Genomic DNA, 23,761 nt, shown 5'->3' with positions numbered 1-23,761 from the left:
AGGACAGTGTCGACTGGAAACAAAAGCATGAACGAGCTTCTCAGCATCTCGCTGGCTCCGTAGATGTCGTACCTTAGCTGTATTGCGTAAATGATAAATGTAGCTTTGGTTAATGAATTAAAATGAGCTTTAAAATATAGCTCTCCTATATTAACATATGGAGCAGGTCCTCTTCCACAGAGTCAGCCATGTTTTTTCTACAGTAGCCCAGAACGGACAAAACAAACACTCTGTTTTTCACATTTTTGCGTCGGCCACCGTAGTTCTTCTAGACACTCAGCACATGGGAGAAGTTTCAGACCTGCAACTTGACTGCTAGATGCCATTAAATCCTACACTTAGACCTTTAAATCCTAAAGAGGGTTTCTCTTTGTCACGTTTAATTTCCTTGCCTGAAGTTTGGAGGACTGTTTTGAGCTCACAGTCCTAACATTTCAGTGTTCTTTCTGTCTCTGTATCATTTATACGTTGCCACAATGGTAATTGCAACAAATGGCAAGCTGCATTCAGCAGCAAAATTTAATGAGCGTGTTTGCGCTGCAGTATCTTTCGTGAATCAGACCCTGAGACGGGGCAGATAGCGGTTTCAAGCTATGCACAATTCATTGTCCAATCAGCGGCTGCATTCCATCCTTTGTGAATTCACCCTTGAGTGTATGATAATAAGAAATCATGCCTGTGACTTTTGTTGTCCTTTATCTGATTTAGGCCAAGGAGCTGGAAAGTCTCATTCTGGAGGCCAAGAGCACAGAAAGCAAGGTAACACTGACTGCATGGCATTATATTCTCCTCTGCCTGTCACTATCAATGCTTTTCTTCCCTGAGGCTGCTTTTTTATAAACATAGAAATCACAGTTACCCTGCTCTCAGGTCACTTTGTGGAGTGCTGGCTATTCTTCTTGTGGAAGTCATCCTTCACTCGGCTTCCTAATTTTCCCCTCTAATCAATGATATTATTTTGTTTTCCTATTTTTTTATATTTTATTAGCACCCCATGCACTAAAATGTCCAGGAAGGTCAAACCAGCAAAATGATCCTCTTCACGTCTGAAATTTGTGTTTATAGACACTCAGAAAGTGATCTCATCCTCTAACTCTAATGACATCATCCCTCTGTCTGCAGATCAAAGCCTACCTGCTGTGCAGCAAACTGCGACCAGCGTACCTGCTGGCGGTGAAGCTGGAGCCGAGCCGAGCGGGCCCGTTGGTCCAGGATGTCCTTCAGGCCGCCGAGGGAGCACAGGACTCAGTGATGCAGAATATCTGCAGCCAGTGGCTCACTGAACACCACAAGTCATCTCAGCAGCGGCAGGGCCGACCTAATGCCAGGTAAAGGTGCAGTCGGCATAACAAGGTATCACACGTACAGCACTTGAAAACAAACGAGCCGCAAATGAAGCGTGATTAAAAGGATCCAGGGATTCTAACGTAACACAGAACTGGGAGTGCGTGGGAAATGATTTGAAAGGTTGCACGTAATTATGACTGCATTATTGTGTGTAACAGGAGAACAGCTGTTGCACATGTTACATGTTGTTTGGTCCACAACTTCAGATAATTGTAATGATTGATAATACAGCACACTTCACGCCGTACAGTCCCATGCTGTCACTCAACAGTGTGTGCTAATACGAGGCCCAGGAGTCAAAATGGTTTTAATGTCTGAGCTTTGAATCGTTAGAACTACATTTTGCAGACTTCCAAGTTCAGATGGATAGTTATGATATTTTGAAGTGGGGTTGTATGAGGTACTTATCCATAGTCAGTCTATTACTACAGTAGGTGGCGGTCGGCATGCTCCCAGTCTGGAGAAACAGGCACAGTGCCACCACAGAGCCTAAGCAATGTCCTGCTGTGGACATGGGCAGCAGCAAAACATATTTTAGCCACCTAAAAATATCAATAACAGTTTAATTCTATGCAATATTTAGAATATTTTCACTGCTTTACCTTGCTGTCAGACAGCTCTTCCTGATGGGGAACTGAACTGAAAGTCAAACTTGTATTTGTTTTCTTTAAAGCCACCAGACTCCTATGACAAAATGAGTAACTTTACCCCATAGATAGGGATGTCAACGGTTAACAGTTTACTCAAGGGATGCACGATAATATCGGCACGTCATTGGCATCAGACAATGTCAGCTTTAAAATGAACCGGCCAGCATGCTTTTTCTTATTTTGCACAATGAATTAATATTACATACACTGAAAAGTATTGTATTTCATGTCTCTATCATGACAAGAGTATGTATGCATTATAGGATGTTAGTTCCACTACAGAAGAGACTTGATGATCACTACAGTTCACTTGTGAAAAAAGTGGATATATTAATATTGGTATCGGTTATTGGCCAAATAAATTATTATATATCGCCACATCGGATATCGGCAAAAATTCCAATATTGTGCATCCCTGAGTTACTCGGTTAACCTCCAAGAATATTTTACTGGTTACATATGTCAGTCTAACGGTTAATTTTGTTGCTCCTCAGTTAAGTAGTAGCACTAGCACTATGCTATAGCCCAACAAAGCTAATAAGGTATTCATGCCACAAGTTGCCTAGTTGCCGCTGCTCTGTATTGCCTACCACTATGGTCAGGTGGAAGTTAGAGGATAGCTAGCACACATTCGGCGATTACAGCTGGTTACACCGTGCCAACCCAAGCTGGCGTTGCTGCGTAAACATTGTGCCCGACCTCTGGTGTCTCCCTGGGTCGCTTTGACTAGTAAGCAGCTTAATTTTGAGCCACCGTGTTTACACAGCAGTGTGGGATAGTGTTACCAGCAGTAATCGCCGAATGAGCACACGCCTATCAAGCTCCTACCCTGTCGGAGCACAGTGGATAGCAGCTAACAGCTCACTAAATAGCAACTAATTACAGGTAAAATAGTGAGAGATCAGTACCTTGTGGTACTTTTAGTCAAGGGGATAGCACGTGAACTGGACTTTCAAACTGTGTCACAGTTTGTCAAAAATGGCCAATAAAGTTTCCTGACATCATTACCCGCAGAACACGGGAGCTGCTGGTCTATCGCTGCCTCGATTATTTAGTTTGTTTGTGTTGTTGTGTGACTTTGGTGAATCTGAACTAACCGTTTAAAACAGAAAAGTCACACAATAACACAAACAATTGAACCAATCGAGGCTGCAGTAGGTTGTGTGTTCTGTGAGCAAAGATTACTGTTTTTGTCAATGGAGTCATAGCATAGATAACGGCCACAGCTCCCTGTCTGAAAGGGCTGTTTGACGGCAAGGTCAAAGAGTGAAAATGTTTTAAATACAGCATACACTTAAACTGATATAGATTATTTTAAATCTAAAATACATTTGCTGCTGCCCTCAGTCCACAGCAGTGCATGACTTTTTGCCTCTATGGCAGCAATCCTGCCTGCTTCTCCAAACTGGGGGTGTGCCCACTGCAATCTACTGTAGGTAATACACTGATTACGGGTAAGTAGCTTAAACAACCCCACTTCAAAAAATCCAGAAAATCCCCTAAAATTCTCACCTAGCTGTGCTGATGTGTATCTTTACTCCAGGACTCTGTTACATAACTGTTTGACGCTCACTTCCAACCACACCTGTCTGTGTTAATGGGTGTGTTCGGTGAAACGGACAAGAAGCTTTTAATCAGAGCGAGCTCTGAAACACAGTTTTTCAGCCTGTTGTTGAGTCTCTATTTCAGTGGCAACATCCAGAAATCCTGAGGTTGTCTTTCTCTTTATGTTTGTGCAGCCTTCCTGTCTGTAAACCTAACAAATCACCGCCGTGCTTTATTTCCATTCCGGAAATATTTTGCTGTTATCTCTCATCTCTGCACTATTTGAGAGGGAACAATGTTACTACTCTGGAGCGACCACAACTATTACATAACAAAATCGCTAACTGCAACGTAAACCGATCCAGTCGTTCTTACACAATATAAACATATCTATAACTCAGTATCTGACGAAGATTAATCTCCTACCTCAACCAAAAGGGAAAATATCTTAAACTGACTGGAAGGCCTCTGACATTTACTTTCATTTTATGTCCTTATTGTTTCTGTGTGTGAATTTAAATGTAAATGCAATGAGATGCCAAGAACGGTACATGTTCAATCCTTGAAGAAACTGAAAAATGTCAAGTCTTGTTTTTGTAATCCCGATGAAGCTGTTTACCTGTTTTACTGATATTGTATAGCACATTTTATGGCCAGCATTCAGAGTATGTTCCCTTTTGGTAAGGGAAATTAATGTCACACAGAATTTGAAGCATTTTAGGGCATTTAAGAGAGATTTACAAGTAAAATTTAGGTTGGATACAAAAAGGGACCCACTTACAGATTATGTTATGGATCAAGTTTAGGTCATTATCCAGAATTTCAACTCTAATAGTCATGAGTTTTGTCTCTGGATGGCTAGTTTCTAGCCACATCTTGTGTCTCCTGTTGAGCATCGCTAATTTTCATCATGCTTTTCACTCTGTTCTCATGGGAGACTTGACCCATATCTGTCTGAACTATATAAATCCACATCATTAACTTATGTTGATAATCAGTCAAATAATGTCAAAAAAGGGATTTAACTTTTGCCATATGGTTGTCTTGTGATGTTCGATTTTTTTGTTGTTGTTGTTGTTGTTTTTTTTGGTCTATTATTTTTCCCACAAACCTGCACCCTGGCCACATGATAACAGTGCAAATGTATCATCACCACATTCATTTACATGACAATCACCCGTGCTGCAGAAGCTGCCTTTTAAAGACTCTGATTACGTCGTCAAGGTCATCTTTATTTAGGGGAGACACTGTGTTGTCCCTTTGTCTCACTTCGCTCTGCTGCACTAGTCTGACGACTGAGACTGACGGATCTTCCTGTGATAGTGAGTGTTGATCGGCAAGAGATGAAAAAGAAGCCAGTGTAGACATTCTTGCACTCTAATCCTCCTTAACTTGGACTGTTGTCTCATCACTGCCGCACTTTATACTTAGTGAGTTTAAAAGAAATAAACTTCTTTTGGTAAAAATGGTAAAATGATTTTGAAATGTAATTGTTTTCTCCATCCCCCTGTAAAATAAAATGAAATGATAAATAAAAATGTAATATACAAAAATATGGGTTATTGAGCTTAATGCTGCCAAGTGTCTTGAAATGAAAGGAAAAGTTTGACACTTGGGGAAATACACTTTTTTGCTTTCTTGACGTTAGTTAGCTAAATGAGAAGAATGATACCACTCTTGATTTAGAGTACAGTCACACATGAGCAAAACTGACACTGGGGAATATTCAACTCCTGTTTACTTGTATTCAGTGTGAGCTAGAGTTGTACCGATAACAATACCAGTATCGGAAATACCTCCGATACTGCCTAAAATGCGGTATCAGGTATCGGCGAGTACAGCCTATGACCAATCCGATACCACGTAATGCCTCATGCAATGGTTTGCCTGTAGTGTGCGTATGTGTCATTAGGCATACGCACACTACAGGCAAACCAAATGGAAATGGAGCGGAGTCTAAAAAGCATTCTACTGTAGCCTTTAAAATGTCTTTTTTACCAAATTGTGTGGCTGCACTTTAACCTGTGTCTTGATCTGTGTCAACACTTGATAATGATAATAAAAAAAGTTTTATGGCATTCATTCTACTATTATGTATTTATTTCTTAATATTTTACATAGAGATTTAGGAGTTGAGACATACAACAATTCATATCCCATCCATTTTTATTTTACGTGCTGGTATCGGATCGGTACTCGTATCAGCAGATACCTAAGGTTCAGGGATCGGAATCGGTATCGGGAAGGAAAAGGTGGTATCGGTACATCTCTAGTGTGAGCAGAGGGGCAAATAAAATATTTGCCTCTGGTGGAAAAACCATTTCGCATCTTCACATCGTGGGGAGGTCAACTTTGTCGAACTTGGAGTGGAGAAGTTGCCGCCTTAACCAATAGCAAAATTATGTGGAGGCGATAGTAATTGTTGCAGTGTTTAACCAGCTGATATTGTCTGATATTGGCCATGACAAATAGACATTGCCCCAGTCAGGAGACAGACATGGAGCGTAAGACAATGTACAGCGTACCAATAAAAGTTTAAAAACATTTATTTTGCGGTATTTACTAGCAAGGTACTCAACATTTGCTAGCAAGCTAGCTTTCTGTGTCCGTCACATCAGGTGCTGCCAACATTTAACACGACTATCGCTTCGGCAGGCTTTAGTCACTTGCCTGCACTTGCTCATGTGGGCCTGAGCCCTTACATATGAAGCTAACCCTAGCAGTGAACTACCTTAGTTCTCTGCTAGCTTAGATTCGCTGAGCTAACTTAGCTTAGCATTATGGGGGAAACAGTTAGCCTGGCTAACTAGAGTTTTGCTTAACTGTGGACAGAGCTAGGCTAGCTGTTTTCTTGTTTCCAGTCTTTATGCTAAGCTAAGTTAGTCGGCTGCTAGTATTAGCTTCATGTTAAGCATACAGATATGAACCTTATTTTTAAAGTCTATGATATGAATGTGGTGTCAATATTTTAATTCTTCTTCTTTAATTCTTTTCCTTCCACAGTAACACTGTGATGAAACAGCCCAGTCATCAGTTAAAAAGGTTGGCATTGTACTTTTCTGCAAATCACAAATACATGACATTTGTGTGTTTTGGACGTATCACATCTGGTCTTAAGTGGTTGTACTTTAGCGAGCATCCCAGCAGCATTTAAGCCAGCAAAGTTGCATGTTCGTTAGTGAACAGTTGCTTTTTTTCGTTTCGTTCGCGTTTATTCTTTACAGAGACACTGATGGCTTCCTCAGTCGTGATTATTCCACCAAAACTGGATTTTTCAAGCCCAAACATGATCTTATCCCAGCCACAGCCTTTTTTTGTGCCTAAGCTAACCACATGTTAACCACAGTGTTAGTAAAATGAAAAGAAATGTGAAGTTTCAACGTATGTGCTACATGTTAATGTACAATTTTTAACATATCTGTGGTTTGCAGAAACGCACATTGCCATCATTATTTCTGGCGATTGGATTGGATCAGATCTGAAAAATGTTTCGAGCCTACAACCTTTTCTCAGATTTAACTGAGGAAGAGCTGTAGGCTCGAAATGTTACTCTGCATTAAAATCCTTCTAAAAGGGAGCTGCTTGTTGTGCAGACTTATTTGTTTCCTACTTTGCCAGACGTTTCTTTGGTACAGCACCCACTTTATTGGACGTTAGGATGTGTGTGTATTTTGTACTGTTTTGGATCATATCTGACTCATTTGCTCTGATTCAATTTTCTTCCAACATTTCATGACTCGAGATGACCTGTTTCTGTTTCTGTGTACTAACCATCCACTTCTTACTTTGCTGATGACATTTTGTTGATCTTAAACTGAATTTCAAGGATTTGGTACGAGCACCGTTATAGTAATATCTCCGTTTATTTACATCATATGTAAACATTCAACTCTTAACATGAATATAAGTGTAGTAAAAGGCATGTTTCACTTGTATAAAACACAGAATGTAAACTCTTGGCAACCTTGTCTGTGAATGCTGAAAAGGAAACATGACTCAGGAGATCCTTATAAATGTAAAACTGTAGTTCCTCCAGGAATGTGCAGTTTTTGGCAATGCAAATGGCAAAAAGTTCTCTGCAGGTATTGCAACGACATGATTCTAAGTCTGACTTGGGTAATATAGAAAAACCTTCTTATAATAACCTACACTGACTACAATTATCACAAAATACATTTATGCAATTCAAGCGGTAATTGTGGCTCAGACCGACGCTGATCTTAGATAGGTTACTAATTGTTTTATCAACCTGGAAACACTGTAAGAACCCCTGCAATTGTTTATAAATGCTGGCACAAAAGTCAAGCAATTTAGCTGCAAATTCTGCAGGAATAAAAAAGAAAAAGACAATATTTGATAAAGATGCTGGTCATTTACCCTGGCTTGACCCTTCACAGTATCCTACAGCGTTACAATACATCAAGTTGCTTTTTTGCCTACACTGTATTCACATTGTGTCACAAAAATATAGAGTCAAAAAGTTATTTGTGTTTACATGATAATACAGTCGAGTGGTTTTGGTTTGAGCAGCTGTCGTTGAGCACCAAAATACTCAAGTTATTAAAATGTAATTACTGCATTATTACACAAAAAAGCAACTTCACATGAGAGTACCTCTTACAGTATTACCTGACTGCTTATTAGGTAAGAAACACTCAAAGTACAGAACATCGAAACCATAATGAAATGAATGATAAAGAAAGAATAAGGACTCCTTTTGAGAACTGAGATAGATGGTGGTTAAAAGTAGAATCAGTTCCACTCGATACCGAGATGTTCACAGCTGATGTCCCACAGTCTCCTCGCTGTCTCCTCACTTCTTCCCTGTGGGGCTACAAAGGCAGGGGCGCAGTCGCTGAAATGACAAGAGGGGGAGTGACTATTACATAAAAGCTAATAATGCAGTGACTCAGCACTCCGGAGGCAGTGATTTCCTTCAGCATGACAGTATTTTACCTGTCGACACTTGAAATGAGCAGACACAAGGAACTTAATATGTCTTGGTGCCTTTTAAATGTCCAGTAAATTCACTTTTATCTGTGGTGACTTACAATGATACTTAACTTGTAGATAGATTAAATGACAAGAAACTAACAGTGAATAATGTGAAAAGCAAAGGTACAACTACCCTCATTAAGGATGAAACAAAGTTAGGAACTTTGAAATAAACCAACTGGAAAGAATGGGAATGTGGGTCTGTCCACCACTTTGGTCCAGACTGAAATATTTCAACAATTAATATAAGGCCGATCGCCCTGAAATTTGGTGAAAATAAACATGGTGCCCAAGTGGTGACTTTTGGTGAACTTAGCGATCTACTGACTTTTCCTCAGTGTCACTCTGAGATTGACAATTGACAGCCATGACATGGATTGCTATAAAATTTGGTACAGACATTAGTGTCCCCCTCAGACTACATTATATTCACTCTGGTGATCTCTTAACTTATCTCCTAGCATCTTTCATCTGGCATCATCAAGTCAAAATTTAAATTTGTTCAATTCTTTGGTTTATGAACAAGTAGAGTGCCCCAGGAATGAGTCCTAAACCCGAAAATGAGTGAGCATTTTTCCACTCCCGCTTCCCTTGTCTTGAAGTCAATTGGCTTTTTAAATGTTTTTTTGGTTAGATGCCTGAAATAAGGTCTGTGGTTAACGCAAGCTTAAGAGACTTTCACGTTTTGTTCTATGACATAAAATACGCCAGTAAATACCCCGCTCGTGAATTTTGATGCTTCTATGTGTACTAAAAAAGACGGTTGCTATCAAGTGGCTAAATGAGACTACAGAACATCATTGTGCTGAACACGGCTTTACAGCCTCATTGTGGGACCACGGTGTCGTCTGTTTATAGCCTAACGTTAGCTTTTTACCTCTGCCGATTGCATTTAGGCTTAAAAAATCATTAAAGCAGTGTTCATTTGTGAAGATTATCTTGCTGAACAACATGCGTTAGTATCAAACTTTTGTCTACCATTGAGCTGATTTTCTGCAGTAATCCAAAATCCATTGAAAAAACCCACATAGGCTTTTTGATGAGGGAACCAGGGCGATGCTAACTTTAGCATCGGCCGTTTGAAAAACATCATCCCTGGAGCACGCTATACCTGCTAATACAGCCTCATTCCCATTAGCCTGAGCTGTACTTTGCTTTTAGTGCTCATTAGCAAATGTCAGCATGCTAACATGCTAAAATAAGATGGTGAACATGATCAAAGGTATACCTAGTGAATATTATGTTGTCATTATGAGCGTTTTGCAGTGCTAGTGTTAGCACTTAGCACAGCCTCACAGAGCTGCTAGCTAACCTGTAGGTTGTAGACTGTATTGTTAGCCTTACAGTATTATCTGCAGTATGCAGGTTTAACTTTTACAAAGATTCTTTATATCATAGATAAACAATATCACAAAATGAGTGAAATGAGGAGAAATAGCTTGATGAGAGACAAAACAAGTAGAGCTTAAAATGGTTGCCCTTTTTAAAAAAAAAAATGTATGTCAGAAAACCTCTTTAATAAAAGTTTAAAACTTTCAGCTAAACCATCCAAAATCAAGGACACTGGGAGAGCACAGACAGGCCATAAAATCATATTAAAAAATTACAACCTGTCTAATGGCAAAACCATGTTGGATTAATTAAAGATGACAAGGCTGTGAAGCAGGCAAATTTCCCATGGTGACACTAAAGCTTGTGGGTTGTGTAGTCAAGACACTGGGGAATGAAACATTAATAAAGAAGTTGAGATCAGGTAACCACATGGCTTCTACAGGAACAGGCCTGCTGCACAATTTGATACCTCATGTCCCATTTCCCTTCAGCTGGTAAAATGTAACGGTTAATAACTCCTGGCTGAGGGACAGTCCTGTCTAGACTTGCAAACATCTAAGTCTAGCCCCTTTGTTAAAGAGTAAGATCTTTTTTGTTTAACCAGAAACAGTCCTGAAATCGTGTTTGGCAAACCCACCAGACTCCATTTAAAAGAACAGTAATTTTGGCCTGTATAGCGCCAGCATGTTTTCACATCTAACTGGGGGGATTAGGGGTTCATTTCAACCAAATAAGAGCTGATGATTGTTGGAATAGTGGAAAGACCAAGCAAGTCTTTTGTGAGTTTTATTTTGTTTCTGTCGACATTGAATAAATTGTGTTTAATGATGATTAAATTAGTGTTTATTTAAATGGAGTCTGGTTAAGTTGGTGATAGTGAATTCGGGGCTGTTTCAGGTCAAATAAAAAGGATCTTACTCTTGAATGAAAAGGTTGATCTCTGTAGAAATGCTGTCAGACAGGTATAGAAACAATCTGAGGCTGTCAGTAGCAAAAACAAGCACTTTTTGTGGATGTACTGATGGTACCATATGCCCCAAATGGTTGCGTTGCAGTGCTCTCACTCAGTACACAAAAACTCAGAGACCCAAAAGCATGGGAAAATAGAGTCCAGGTTGAAAAATATTAAAGTGATGAAAGTTATGATGATGATGATGATGATGATGATGATGGTGATGATGATGATGATTACTTTATTTCTATGGTCCAATTTCTCATTTTTATCAAACCAAAATTTAAGATTTTTGCCCTGTATTCTTACAAAGGTGCACGCAGGTTATCATATACAGTATGATTGTCCACTCAGAGCACACCCGAGATGGTCACAGAGCTCGTCGAAGCAAGCATTGCTAGGTCCTGCTAAACCAAGCCCATTGGGGTTGAACCCTGTGTTTTTAGGGAGTCCGGTTTGTTAATGCAGTAGCTGATAGGAAATAAACAGGCCCCAGTGCTGTTCCCTGAGGATCAGAATAGCAGTGAAAACATACAGAATCCTGGCTTGTAGATGTGGCTAGTGGGGGTGAGGGACGATTGGGACAAGGTTGCACATTTTGCTCCTTTGCCTAGATTTTGTTCATTTGTTTAGAAAATAATATTAATATTCTTGAGGATAATAATTCCCTATAAGAATAACAAATGGGCTAATTTGCATCCAGAACCAGTTTCAGACGCCTGGGTCTTTGCAGTGAACTTGACAGATTTTTATCTTGTTGTCGGTTACCTGAAGTGTTTCCCAGAGATTGAGTGCAGTTCTTCTGCCACAGCACAGTAGATGCTGGTTTGTGCTCCTTCCCGAGGTGTTTTTAAGAACATGGAGAAGACGGTGAAAAATATCGTCATGAGGGTCGAATGTCTGGTCAGGTCAGAGTTCACTGTTCCTGGGTGGACTGAGTTCACTGTCACATTGGTATCTGTGAGGACAACAGACGTTAATCACTATGGGTGACATTTTTTCTTCTATCTAATCTGCAGTATCAGTCTGACTATTAGAAAACACTGTTGCTTTTTATAAACTGCCTGAAACTTGAGCTCAAGTGAAGTGGCTTTTTGCTTACTCTTATTTTTCTTCAAGATAATTTAATTCCATTTTCATTACCTGACATTTTAGGCAAAAAGATGTTTTCTTCTGATGAATTTGAAATGTTATTATTTCCTGTATCAAAAGACTTCTACTCAGAGAATGTGTTATCGATAAAAAAAAAGATCATTTGGGAGAAGTATTCCTTTAATACAAGTTGTTGTTGGTTTCACACCTGCTCTAATCACTAGTCCTGTCTCTGTTACTACTCTGTTTGCCAAAGCAAAGCAAGTCATCTGTCCATTCTCCCATGTTTCATGTGTTTGATTATATGCGTGTGTGTTTGTGTACCTTTGAGTCTACGTGCCAACTCTCTGGCAAAGAGCACATTTGCCAGTTTGCTTTGGCAGTACGCTAATCCGCTGTTGTAGCTTCCCTGGCTGTGAAGGTCATGGAAACGGATCCAGCCGAAGTTGTGAGCAAGAGATGAAACCACCACGATCCGGGCCGGCGCACAGCGCTTCAGCAGCCCGATCAGGAGGGACGTCAACAGGAAGTGCCCTGCCACGAGTAAGAAACACATACAGTCAGTGCTAAACACACACACACACACACACACACACACACACACACACACACACACACACACACACACACACACACAGTCTGTATTGTTATTAACCTGACTGTAAAAACAAAACTTCAGCTTTCAAATTCAGACCCTGTCATCCAAGGATGTGCGAGAAGTATTAACCTCTAACTCATTTTATCTTGCATTTTATAGTTATTATTATATTGTATTTTCACATTTTCCATATAAATGGATAGTTGGTTACAGCAAGTAGCTTTAGACAGATGTAAGTGACAACATAAGACAACAAACAATATTCTAAAATGATGATGGTGTTTAAAACACCACTGAAGAAACTGTAAATTAGATCTTTTAAGAGACTGTCAGGATCAAAAATCCCGTTTAAGGGATAGTTTGGATCTTTTAAAGTGGGGTTGTATGGGGCACTTATCCATAGTAAGTGTGATATAGAGTAGAAGGTGGTCGGCATGCCCCCAGTTTAGAGAAGCAGACTGGAGTACCAACGTGAAAGCTAGGCAATGTACTGTACTGCTGTGGACGGGGGCAACAGCAATACATATTTAGCCACCTAATAAAAGTTCCACCTTAAAATCAATATTAGCTCAAGTGTACGCTATGTTTAGAATATTTTCATCGCTTTACGTTGCGGTCAAACAGCGAGGAACTGGAGCTGTTATATCGTTCTATTCAAAGCCAGACTTCATTGAGAAAAAACGGAATTTTACATTGCTGAACACAGGAGCTGCTGGTCTACCGCTACCTCGATCAGTTGGTTAGTTTGTGTTATTGCGTGACATTGGCATTTAAAAAAGTTAGTACAGACTGACCAAAGTCAGACAATAGCACAAATGAACTAACTAATCGAGGCAGTAGTAGACCAGCAGCTCCTGTGTTCAACGAACCAAATTACTATTTTTCTCAATGGAGTCTGGTGGCTTTGACGGTAGCGTATGTTACTGTACTTCACTCAGGAACAGCTTACTGGCTCCAAACCGTAGTTCGGAACAGACTGGCTTATTAACATTAATTTTAGCTTGGCTCGTTATTAGCTGGTAACTCGCTTCTTGCAGTGCGGACCACTCTGCGGAAGGAAGGATGGTGAGGCGTTCGGGTGCTGTTCACCAGCAATGTCTTTATTGCAGTCTTCACCACAAAACATGACCTTCTCATGAGGTTTAACAGTAGCCCTGAACTTATCTTAACACTTAACACTTAATTCTGCTGACTGTCATCACTCTGTCAGGCATGTGTCTTCACCATGACACCCCAGGAGAGCTGCCTCTCTCCATATACACTCTCACAGGTTACTCACAAGGCCTTGCCTGTCTGACGGCAAGATAAAGCGATAAAAATACTTTCAACAGCATAAACTTAAATTGCTACTGACTTTTTTGAGGTGGCTAAAATGTGTTTTGCTGCCGACCCCCATCAACAGCAGTACATTGCTTAGCTTCTGTGGCGGTACTCCTGCCTGCTTCTTCATAACAGGGGCGTGCCGACAGACATCTACTGCAGGTAAAACACTGACTATGGATAAGTACCTTGTACAACCCCAACACCCATTATGCTTCTGAAATGTGTGAACTACAGGCGGGAAGACTATTATGTTCCCAACTCATCTACTGTATGTCCTTGCATGTAAATAAAATATTAGGATCCTTCACATCAATCATTTTTGCTTGAGGAGGGCTGATTAATTGTGCATGAAATATTCTGATACAATAGATGGATCAGTCAGTTACTCCGTCATGTTTTCAGTCCTGTTAATTGATTCAAGTAAATTTCGCCGCAGTCTTACCCAAGTGATTGACTCCAATGTGCATCTCAAAGCCATCAATTGTTTTTGTGTACGGGCACATCATCACCCCAGCGTTGTTGATGAGGATATGAAGATGGTTAACCTCTGAAGGAGAAAACATCACAACAAAAGGAACATGTCAGCTGCGGTAACTGTTAGATAACAGCAAAGCAGGGTTCTGTGAGTAGATGTGACTCTGTGCTTACCTCTCAGGAACTTCTGTGCGAAGGCTCGTATAGAGCAGGTGTCCGCCAAGTCAAGCTCTCGAACCTCTACTTGTGCATTAGAGTACGCAGCTCGTATACTGGCCGCCGCCTCTTCTCCTTTGTCCACGTCTCTGCATGCCATGATCACCCGAGCCCCTGTCATGTGAAAAATAAGCAGCAGCTAAACTATGAACAAAACAGAAACTACGTTAATCAACAGAACAGAAGATAGAGGGTGTGTCTGTTGGCTTGTGGTGCGTGGAGCCATTTATAAAAGGAGGTTTCTTCTTATGTCACTCCTCAAGCAAAACACTTTCGTCATAACACAACAACGTCAACCAAAGATCATAAACTCTAATATCTGCATTGAGTTTTAAGCTTTAAAAATAAAAGCTTTAAAGGACCAGTGTGTAGGACTTAGTGGCATCTAGCGGTGAGGTTGGAGATTACAACCAACTGAATATCCCTCCCTTTTTAAGCGTGTAGCAGAACCTCCAGTGGCCTTCAGGTAACATAAGAAATGCAATAGATCTCCTCTAGAGCCAGTGTTTGGTTTGATCGTCCTGGACTATTGCAGAACAGCCCAGTCGCCAGAAGATATATTGGCATAGAGTGCTCCAGGGATGACGTTTTTTGGTAGGCTGACGCAGAGGTTAGCATCGCACTGGTTCTCTCGTCAAAAAGCCTGTGGGATTTGTCCCATTGGATTTTGGATTATTAACGAAAATAAGCTCTGTGGCAAACACGTTTTGTTCAGCAAGATAATCTTCCCAAATGAACATAATTTTCATGATTATTGAAGCCTAAAGGCAATCGCCAGAAGTCAGTTGCTAACGTTAGGCTATTAACGAACTACACTACGGTCGCATGGTTTAACGTCGCCTCCACAGCACAGCTGTAAAGCCATGTTCGGTGTGATGACATTCTGTAGTCTCATTTAGCAACTTGTTAACAACCACCTTTTTTAAGACACATAAAAGCTGTAAAATAAACAAGTGGGGCATTTACTGTCGTATTTTATGTCATAAAACAAAACATGAAAGTCTCTTAAGCTTGTGCTGACCACAGACCTTAAGTCAGGCATCTAATGAAAAACCCACTGACTTCAAGATGAGGGCACCAGAGTGGTGAAATGCAAACTCATGTCTGGGTTTTAGGACTCATTCCTGGGGCACCCTACTGTACATTTCTGCAAACATTGGTGTAGCGACTGCAGGAAACAAACTAAAAGTCACTGAGGGGCTGAGGCTGGGCCTGGTTTACTTGTCTGACACATCAACAAAAGAATTGCTGAGATCCAAAAAATACATTAAATAAATGTATTAATGCAAAGGAATCAACTTATTATAACATGCACAAACTTATAATCAAAATGATCACAGTGAACAAAGAAAAGTGCGGTCAACAAAAAATACGGCACCCTCTCTCTCCAGCAAAAAAAATAATAATACAGCTGATATAGATTACAAGTGTCAATGTCCATATCTATGTCCCTATCCCAAAACATTTAACAATACAAAAATATAAACCATCCCAAAACGTATTAATCCTACAAATCTTACAAAATCCACTCTTTCTAAATTAATTCATGGCTCTTACAGTCAGCCCAGCAAGCAATAGTCGTGATTTAAACGTATTGGCTATATTCAGCTCCGATTTAGTCTCACTACATGTAACCCAAATCTAGCTGATTTAATTTTGAAATTGATTAAATGTAATTTTCGCCATTGCAGATGGCGTGCGGTATGATATTCAATCACATATGGAGAGTCAACAGTAATTAAAATATGTTTATCTCCATTTTTTGGACATGGTCTCTACATAGCCGTATAATTGATGACGTCTACACTTTGGCTATGGTTAGACTTCTACCAAATTTTCAGTGACAGCCCAAATTCAGCTGTGATTTAGCCTAGACGTCAGGTCTTCATGTAGACGGCTATTAGACATTTTTTAAACCAAAAAATGCTTGCTGGGAGATATGTTACATTTGTACATTTCATACGTAGCATAACATCTCTGCAGTGATGTAGTTCAGATTGCATGTATATATGAGCTGACTTTGTCATACAGAGGTAGAGGGATGGGGGTGGTATGAAGCCTGGCTGCAAACTACTGCTCAAGACTAACAAACAACAACACCAGGTGGTTTTAGCAAGAAATTTCCAGAGATGGTTGTGTCAACAAAACCAGGTATTTTAAGCCACAACATGATCTTTTCCTAACCGTAACCAAGTAACCAAGCCTGTCCGACCAAACATGTCCGCTGCAAAATAATGTATGAATGTCACATACCCATAGTTTGCAGAAATGTACAGCGCCAACATTTATTCTAGCAAGTGGGTTGTGTAGAAACATGGCAATGCAACATGGCAGGCTCTTCCTTATGAACTGCTGTGTCTTAGCACAATGTGTCTTCCTGTTCATTTGGCTTGGGCGCTGCACCCAAGTCGCATAATGGTCATGAAAACCCTGCTGTTTATTCTGGCATCATGTTGGCTAAAATATTAGTGACATTTTTATGTAAACGAACATACATGTAAACACAAGGAGTAATATTTGACGATATATGCATGTGACCTTGATCATTTCTGCTGACCTTAATAAGTTGATAACATAATCATATCAGGCCGATCATGGAGCCCAACTCTCCTCCCATCCACCATCCCAACCAGTCTGTGCATTAGGTTTTGGCAAATGTAACACATTTATGTGCTGCTTGTAATGACGAGCCAAAGTCATTCAAGTTGTCATTAATGGCAATTTCTTATATTTCCCGTTGACCAATATTACACAGAATAAAAGGCTGAATCAGTGCAGTTTCTGCTACTATGAGTTAATAATGTGAGGACAAGTCAGTGGAATGATTCACTTCAGATTTTATCTAAATGAATATGATGAGGGGAAAAAATCAGTCTACATTCTGCATGTCTTCTGCAAGTCTTTCAGTCTATCTTTTATACAAAAAATATAAATGTATATATTATGATATGGGATAGAAGAATACTCTTTAACTTACTTAGTTCAATCTTATTTTATTCAGACTACTGTTGTCTGTTCTCAGTGATAATGGGTGTAAACTGGCGCTGTGCTGTATGGTTAAATGTAAAACCAAAGAGTCACCTCGCACTGCCAGGTCCAGGGCAGTCTCCTTCCCGATCCCTGTATTGGCCCCTGTGATGAGGACTGTCTTCCCCTCCAGACTAGCTGAGGACATGCACACTCCTCCTGCTGCATATTTCCTGTTAATACACAGTGGCCACTGATTAACACTGAACCACAGCAGACAGAAGCCCCCTCTGCTCCAGCACAGCTAAGCCATGTCCTCATTAGGACATATGCACAGCATGGCTTAATTATTCATAGAGAAACTTGGACAATGAACTGAACTGAGCGTCAAGTCGTACGACCCACGCCACAGAGCAGGGCCGCCCCATAACCAATGGCTCTGTTGGAGTAATGCATACCAATATAACTCCTCCTACGCTCAGGCTGCTGATAGGCCCGAGCTGCTCAGATGGAAGAGTCCAGGTTCATCTCTGTGCTAAAACTCCCACAGCTCCATCATTTTGTTTCATTGATTTTCTGCTTAAAATGTCAGTCAGCGTCGCGTGGAATAAAATGTGATGGGGACAGAAACGCCTTTAAAATGACGATCAGCTGTGTTCAGATGCTGCACAGTGTTTTATATAATGACACTGAACCTCATCGTAATAATTACATCAGTGCAATGTAATGTCCTGTCAACCAAGTAACAACCAACCCGTGATGTGTGAGACACTGGGATTACATGAGAATGAATGAGAGCCATAATTGCAGCCTTACCTTATGTGAGGTGCAAATAAAATCACCAGTACCGTCCCCACTCCGAGACCCGCGGCGATTATTAGCAGCAACATAATATCACGGATGTGCGCCTTTCTGTCTCCTCCAGCAGGACGCCACTGCTCCGTAGGCAGAACAGCTGATGTCAAAGCATAAAGGGGTGCAGAACGTAGCAGGGGTGAAAGAGACACCGCGAACGGCATCATGGGATTGTAGTTTTACAGCCCGGCAGGAGAAATACAGAAGGTTAGTGGACATCTTTATTATTTTACATCAAGATGACACCAATGTTTGATTAACCAGTTGGTTTTAGAAAGTAAATTATCATTAGAATAATTTAATTTATTTATAGGCCTACGATGGGGTATAAACTGTTTTAGGGAATCAGATTAATTTATCATAGGCTGACAGATTAACAAAAGCAGATTTAATGTTTGCAATTTTGTCTTTTAATATGAACTTGTATATATTATATATAAGCATTTATAATTATGTTTTGTACATTGGTGATTGTCTGTTTTTATGTGGTATGCTATGGACCCTTCTGTGTGTCCTTAATAAAGACATCATTATTATTATTATTATTATTATTACTATGTTACAACTTCTTTTTTTCCCCCAGGAACCTTATTTGACTTTCTAATATATTTTTTTTAGGTACAATAACTTGTCAAACTATCATTATGTATATTTATTTGTTTTTATCGCTTTATTTAACTATACTCTAATTCTGTTGTTTTATTATTCTACTGATTGTAGTTAAATTTTCACACTTACAGCCTCAGTACAGTGACGAACGATATATATTTTATTTTACTGTTTTGAAAACTGCTATAAATTATTACTAATGTTATTTTTATTATTATTATTATCATCGTTATCAAAACAGGATAAATATAAGAGATAAAACAATCAAACAAAAGCAAGGGTACAATAAAAATAAACGAAAATAAACAACTACATACATATGTGAATGGTTAAATAAAATTACGTAAAATTATTTTACAAGGAGTAAAAATTAAGTTTCCATTTTAATAAATCATTCATTAATTGTTGTACTATACATTTTTATAGTAAGAAGCAGTAGTATTGTTTTAAATTACATTTCCCAGAAGGCACCGTGAAAGCTGTCTGCGTAGTGCCTGACTAAAATTGTTATCGTGGTGCTTTTTAAATCTTTTGAACGAGATTTTGGAGCATTTTCCTAATTTTCTTTATTATTTAGAGTGTAATATTGAACCTGTTTATTTTTTGTTTGAAAAAAATATACTAAATCATGCCTGTGTTTTATTTTTGTTCGGGGGTTTTAGGCACTGGAGGACGGGATCATGAGCGGCATCATGCGGAAGTCCCGAGGACCTGATTATCATCAAAGCAAAACTAGAAGCTGAACTTACGGTTGTGACTGTTACTGTAGTTTTATTTTACCACTAAAGACAAAGTATTTGAGCTACATTAAGTGCAAACATGTCGTCGGAGGAATTCGAGAAGTTGCACGAAATCTACAAATCACTGTATGAGGAGCTGAAGCTGATGCCGGAGAGAGCCGGGAAATGTCACGGAGGTAAACGGTTAATATTGTTGTTTTACTAGCTAATGTTAACGTTAGCTAACTGTGTGACAGACTCATGAGAAAGGTGTTTTATGTGTCGTAAAACTGACACTTGTGTTGTGTTTACAGAGGAGAGGAAGAGGTTGGTGAGGACTTTCGATGAGAGACAGGGAGAAGCTGAGGAAGTGGTGAGCTGCTCTCCTGTTTATTTGTTTAGAAAGTGTTAACTGCCAGCTGCGCACTTTAATAAGACCTTTTATAGTCTCTGCCATTATACAGGTAAACGGCTTGGTGCAATAAAGGCCTGCTTTTACTCATATCTATTTACTTACAATGTTGACACACATTTCTTGTTAGTTGTGACTTACTAATGTTCCCCACTTTATTTGTGTTATATATAGTCTTAGTCATTTATTCAAGCACTGTACTTAAGTACAAATTTGAGGTACCTGTCCAGTTCAGAGGGAAATACTGCACTTTTTACTCCACTGCAATTACTTGACATCTTTAGTTACTAATTAGTTTACAGATTAAGATTTTTACACATGACTCTAAGAAAGAGACTCTGTGTAGAGTAATAAGTTACTTACTACACTAGTACTATTGTGTTACTTTCAGCAAATCACCCCAGAAGAACTAATAGGCATTTTAATGGATAAGGGTCATGTTGTTTCACAGCAGATAATCAAAGCACAGCAGCTCCAGGTTGTTACAGTTCATTTCAAATCCAGTGCTGCACAGATGTGACCCATTCATGTACTCACATACAGTGGTTACCACTTTGTATTTACATGAGAAAAAATGATATAGAATAATTAAATAGCCTAGACCTTTTAAAATAAATGATTGACGTAATTACGAGTGCAAATTGCAACACCGGAGCTGGACGACGCACCTGCTGGATCCCGGTGTGCCGGTCAGCTACAGCAGCACTGCAGAGAGGGTTATGTATAAGAATGGGACTGTGTGCCGGCGTTGCTCTGCAGTTGTAGGAGATGTGATTGGAAACACATCCAACATACACCAACATCACCCAGGCCACATTTGGTGATCATCGGGACGAGGAAAAAACTAACCAGAGGCCAGCTCCTTATCCCCGCTGCTTTCATGCAGACTTAGGACGCAGAAGCAGAACGGGATACGTTGTAGACGTTACAACAGTGGAAACATACTGAACATGATAAGGCACAGTACGACATGACCCAGCTAGGCTGATCACCGGCACCCTTCTACAATGTAATCTGTAGTGACCATGGACTGTATGAATAAGGTTGTTAAGGGGATGTTTTTTTCTTGTAGTGCACTGACGGAGGTGGAGACAGTGTTACATGACACTGTAAATGTAATAATATTACCCCAAATTTTGTTGTAACATATTATATTACTTTGTTATTGCTAAAACAACTGTATATATTACAAAAGTAATGCGTTACTCCCAACACTGCTGTTAATGTGTCTATTAAAGGCAGTGTATTAAAGACCTTTCCCTGGTATTACACTATTTTCTTATCTGTGTCCAGTTACAAGGAATGGAAGAAGAGCTACGTGCTGCCCCTTCCTCCTTCAGAAATGCAATGAGTACAAAGGTGCGCATGTACCACCGGGATTTGGGCAAGCTGCAGAGGGACATGAAAACCTCTGCTCCAGGCTTTGGTTCCTCCTCTCAGACAGCGGACAGAAGTCATCTTGGCATCTATTCATCACAAAACCAACAGAGTGTGAGTGTTGACTTTGATTTGTTAAAATCCTGTTTGTGCACAGTGTCATCTCATTATGAGAGTGATCAACAGTTACAAGGAAGTTTAACAGCAGGAAGTGTTTCAGGTCTCTAAAAGAACAGTGGAAAATCTTGCTTTGGCTCTCAGTCTCAGAATGAAAGTAAGAAGCTTTCATGTCTTTCCAGCTCTTTGTTAAGACAAATTCTTAGGAAATGCAGGAAGTTAATAAAGTGATGATGTATAAGTGAATGAAAAAGTTGGAGGAAAAGTTGATGTATTTACTTTACTGCGAAATAAACCCTGGAATGTATTCAACAAAACTACTTGATATCTAAAGGAGTAAAAGTATCTGAGAATGGAGTTTTATTTTCTTGCTCTTCTGTCACTGTTTGTGTTATTCATCCTGGTTATTATTTTTGTCCACCTATACAGACACACCTGCAGTCCCAGAGAGCCTTGCTTCTTCAGGGCACAGACTCTTTGAACAATGCCAGCCAGAGTATTGAGCGAAGTCAGCGCATCGCCGCGGAGACGGATCAGATCGGCACAGATATCATTGAGGAACTGGGAGAGCAGAGGGAGCAGCTGGACCGCACCAGAAACAGAGTGAGATGTGATTTGTTAATATGATACTGTACAGGATGAGACTGTGATGCTGCATTTGTTTTAATCTACTGAGGGTTGATACTGTGTGTTAGATATTTTAGTTTGATTCAGTAGATTTAGTTTCTTATATTTTATAAGATTTTTGAAAGTAGTCCAACATTTATAATTAGTTTAGGGGCAAAACAGGTGGTACAGCTCAGGTTTGGGTCAGTATGATTTATATCAGTTGAATTTTTTTATAAAGAAAACTAAATGAAGACTAAAAATAAATAAAAAATACTATTAGTTGTTGTCAGACAGTGATTTTTATGTGTATATTCTGTCTTTTGTTTCATTTCTAGTTGACCAATACTGGAGAGAACCTTAGTCGAAGTAGAAAAATTCTTCGTGCCATGTCACGGCGGTAAGTGCTACGAGATTATACATTTGATATAAGTAATCTTGAGTTTTTTTGTAATTGATGGGCTAAATGTATGTTTTTTAAGTTTGTTTTAGTCTCTGTTCTTTTGTATTCCTGTCAAGATAACAGGAGCTCAGTTTGAGTGATAGTATACAGAATTAAACTCCTGTGTACATTAACAAGGCAAAATGGTCCGCACTGATAATACTAAAACATAATTTGGTAAAAAGAAATCTGATTGGCTGATTAATGTTTTTCTGAATAACATACAGATGATATTAAGGCTGCAACTGATCTTTAGATTCTGCACATGTATGCAGACATACATTGCTCTCAGGTGACCCAAGAGTCATACCGCCATCGTAAACTCTAGATTCAGCTATGTTTTTACACTCAATACTAATTTTCTATGACTGTCTAAACTGGACTGAATCTAATGATGATTACTTTGCTAGTCTATTAGGAGGTGAGCTAAATGCATTTTATTCTATTATTTTGATATGTAGGCTTTTCAAAATGAGATATTTTCTCAAGAACACTATCTTAGAGAAAATCTAGCTTGTGCATATGTATGCAGAATCTGTAGGTGATGGGACAAGATTTGATAAACTGAAGTGTTCTGGTTTTGTTTGTTGTCCAGTTGTAGTCTGAGTAGTATTGATTTATCAAGTTTTAACAGTAGGTAAACAGTGGATCGGCTGAAATACAATCTCGAAACCCATCAGCTATAGTCTGACGACGAGTTAGCTTCTATTAGCTTTTCTTTCTTTTTTTTTTTTTTAAATATATCTTCATTCATATGCAGATGTCTGTTCATAAAGATTAGCCGAAATGACTGTCGCACAGAAGAGGAAGTTTTAGTAGTTGGGATATCCGCTGGCTACTAGGGATGCACCAAATATTCGGTAACCGAATATATTCGGCCGAATATTGCAAAAAAAACACACATTCGGTATTCGGTGGAATAAGTTAAAAGCAAGGCCGAATAATAGCGGCGTGTTTTGATAACGCGATCAAACGGCGTGCCGTGACGGGCGGAATAAAATGTCGGCAGTGTGGCCATCCGCCCGTCACCGCACTCGCATTTGCGACTAAAATTAGTTTTGAGCGAGCAAAATAGGCTTAAATCATTCAGCACGCTGTGCGAGCAGCCTACAGATTTCAACCTGCAGCAGAAA

General features: G+C 39.6%; 3 protein-coding genes across 3 annotated transcripts in view; 2 read left to right on the top strand and 1 right to left on the bottom strand.

Moving 5' to 3' along the window:
• zfyve26 (zinc finger, FYVE domain containing 26) overlaps positions 1 to 5,608 on the top strand; it is a 44,951-nt gene extending 39,343 nt beyond the window's left edge. Inside the window, exons 42-43 of the mRNA XM_050062888.1 lie at positions 709 to 759; positions 1,123 to 5,608. Coding sequence (XP_049918845.1) covers positions 709 to 759; positions 1,123 to 1,332 — 261 coding nt within the window. The 3' untranslated portion in view covers positions 1,333 to 5,608. The remainder of the gene's footprint in view (positions 1 to 708; positions 760 to 1,122) is intronic.
• A 1,768-nt stretch (positions 5,609 to 7,376) lies between these two features.
• Positions 7,377 to 18,548, bottom strand: rdh12 (retinol dehydrogenase 12). The gene is made up of 7 exons (XM_050061123.1): positions 18,308 to 18,548; positions 17,606 to 17,724; positions 14,483 to 14,638; positions 14,277 to 14,381; positions 12,238 to 12,447; positions 11,590 to 11,779; positions 7,377 to 8,397 (listed from the first exon to the last, which is right to left on the bottom strand). Exons 1-7 carry the CDS (start codon positions 18,511 to 18,513, stop codon positions 8,295 to 8,297), a joined length of 1,089 nt encoding a protein of 362 aa, XP_049917080.1. The 5' UTR covers positions 18,514 to 18,548; the 3' UTR covers positions 7,377 to 8,294.
• Positions 18,433 to 23,761, top strand: part of vti1b (vesicle transport through interaction with t-SNAREs 1B) — a 10,413-nt gene continuing 5,084 nt past the window's right edge. The window contains exons 1-6 of the mRNA XM_050061125.1: positions 18,433 to 18,553; positions 19,618 to 19,871; positions 19,989 to 20,047; positions 21,380 to 21,577; positions 22,010 to 22,183; positions 22,525 to 22,586. Coding sequence (XP_049917082.1) covers positions 19,775 to 19,871; positions 19,989 to 20,047; positions 21,380 to 21,577; positions 22,010 to 22,183; positions 22,525 to 22,586 — 590 coding nt within the window. The 5' untranslated portion in view covers positions 18,433 to 18,553; positions 19,618 to 19,774. The remainder of the gene's footprint in view (positions 18,554 to 19,617; positions 19,872 to 19,988; positions 20,048 to 21,379; positions 21,578 to 22,009; positions 22,184 to 22,524; positions 22,587 to 23,761) is intronic.

The sequence above is a fragment of the Epinephelus moara genome, chromosome 14 (genome assembly GCF_006386435.1).
Source record: "Epinephelus moara isolate mb chromosome 14, YSFRI_EMoa_1.0, whole genome shotgun sequence".
Classification (NCBI taxonomy): domain Eukaryota; kingdom Metazoa; phylum Chordata; class Actinopteri; order Perciformes; family Serranidae; genus Epinephelus; species Epinephelus moara.
This window is presented reverse-complemented; position numbering and strand designations above follow the sequence as displayed.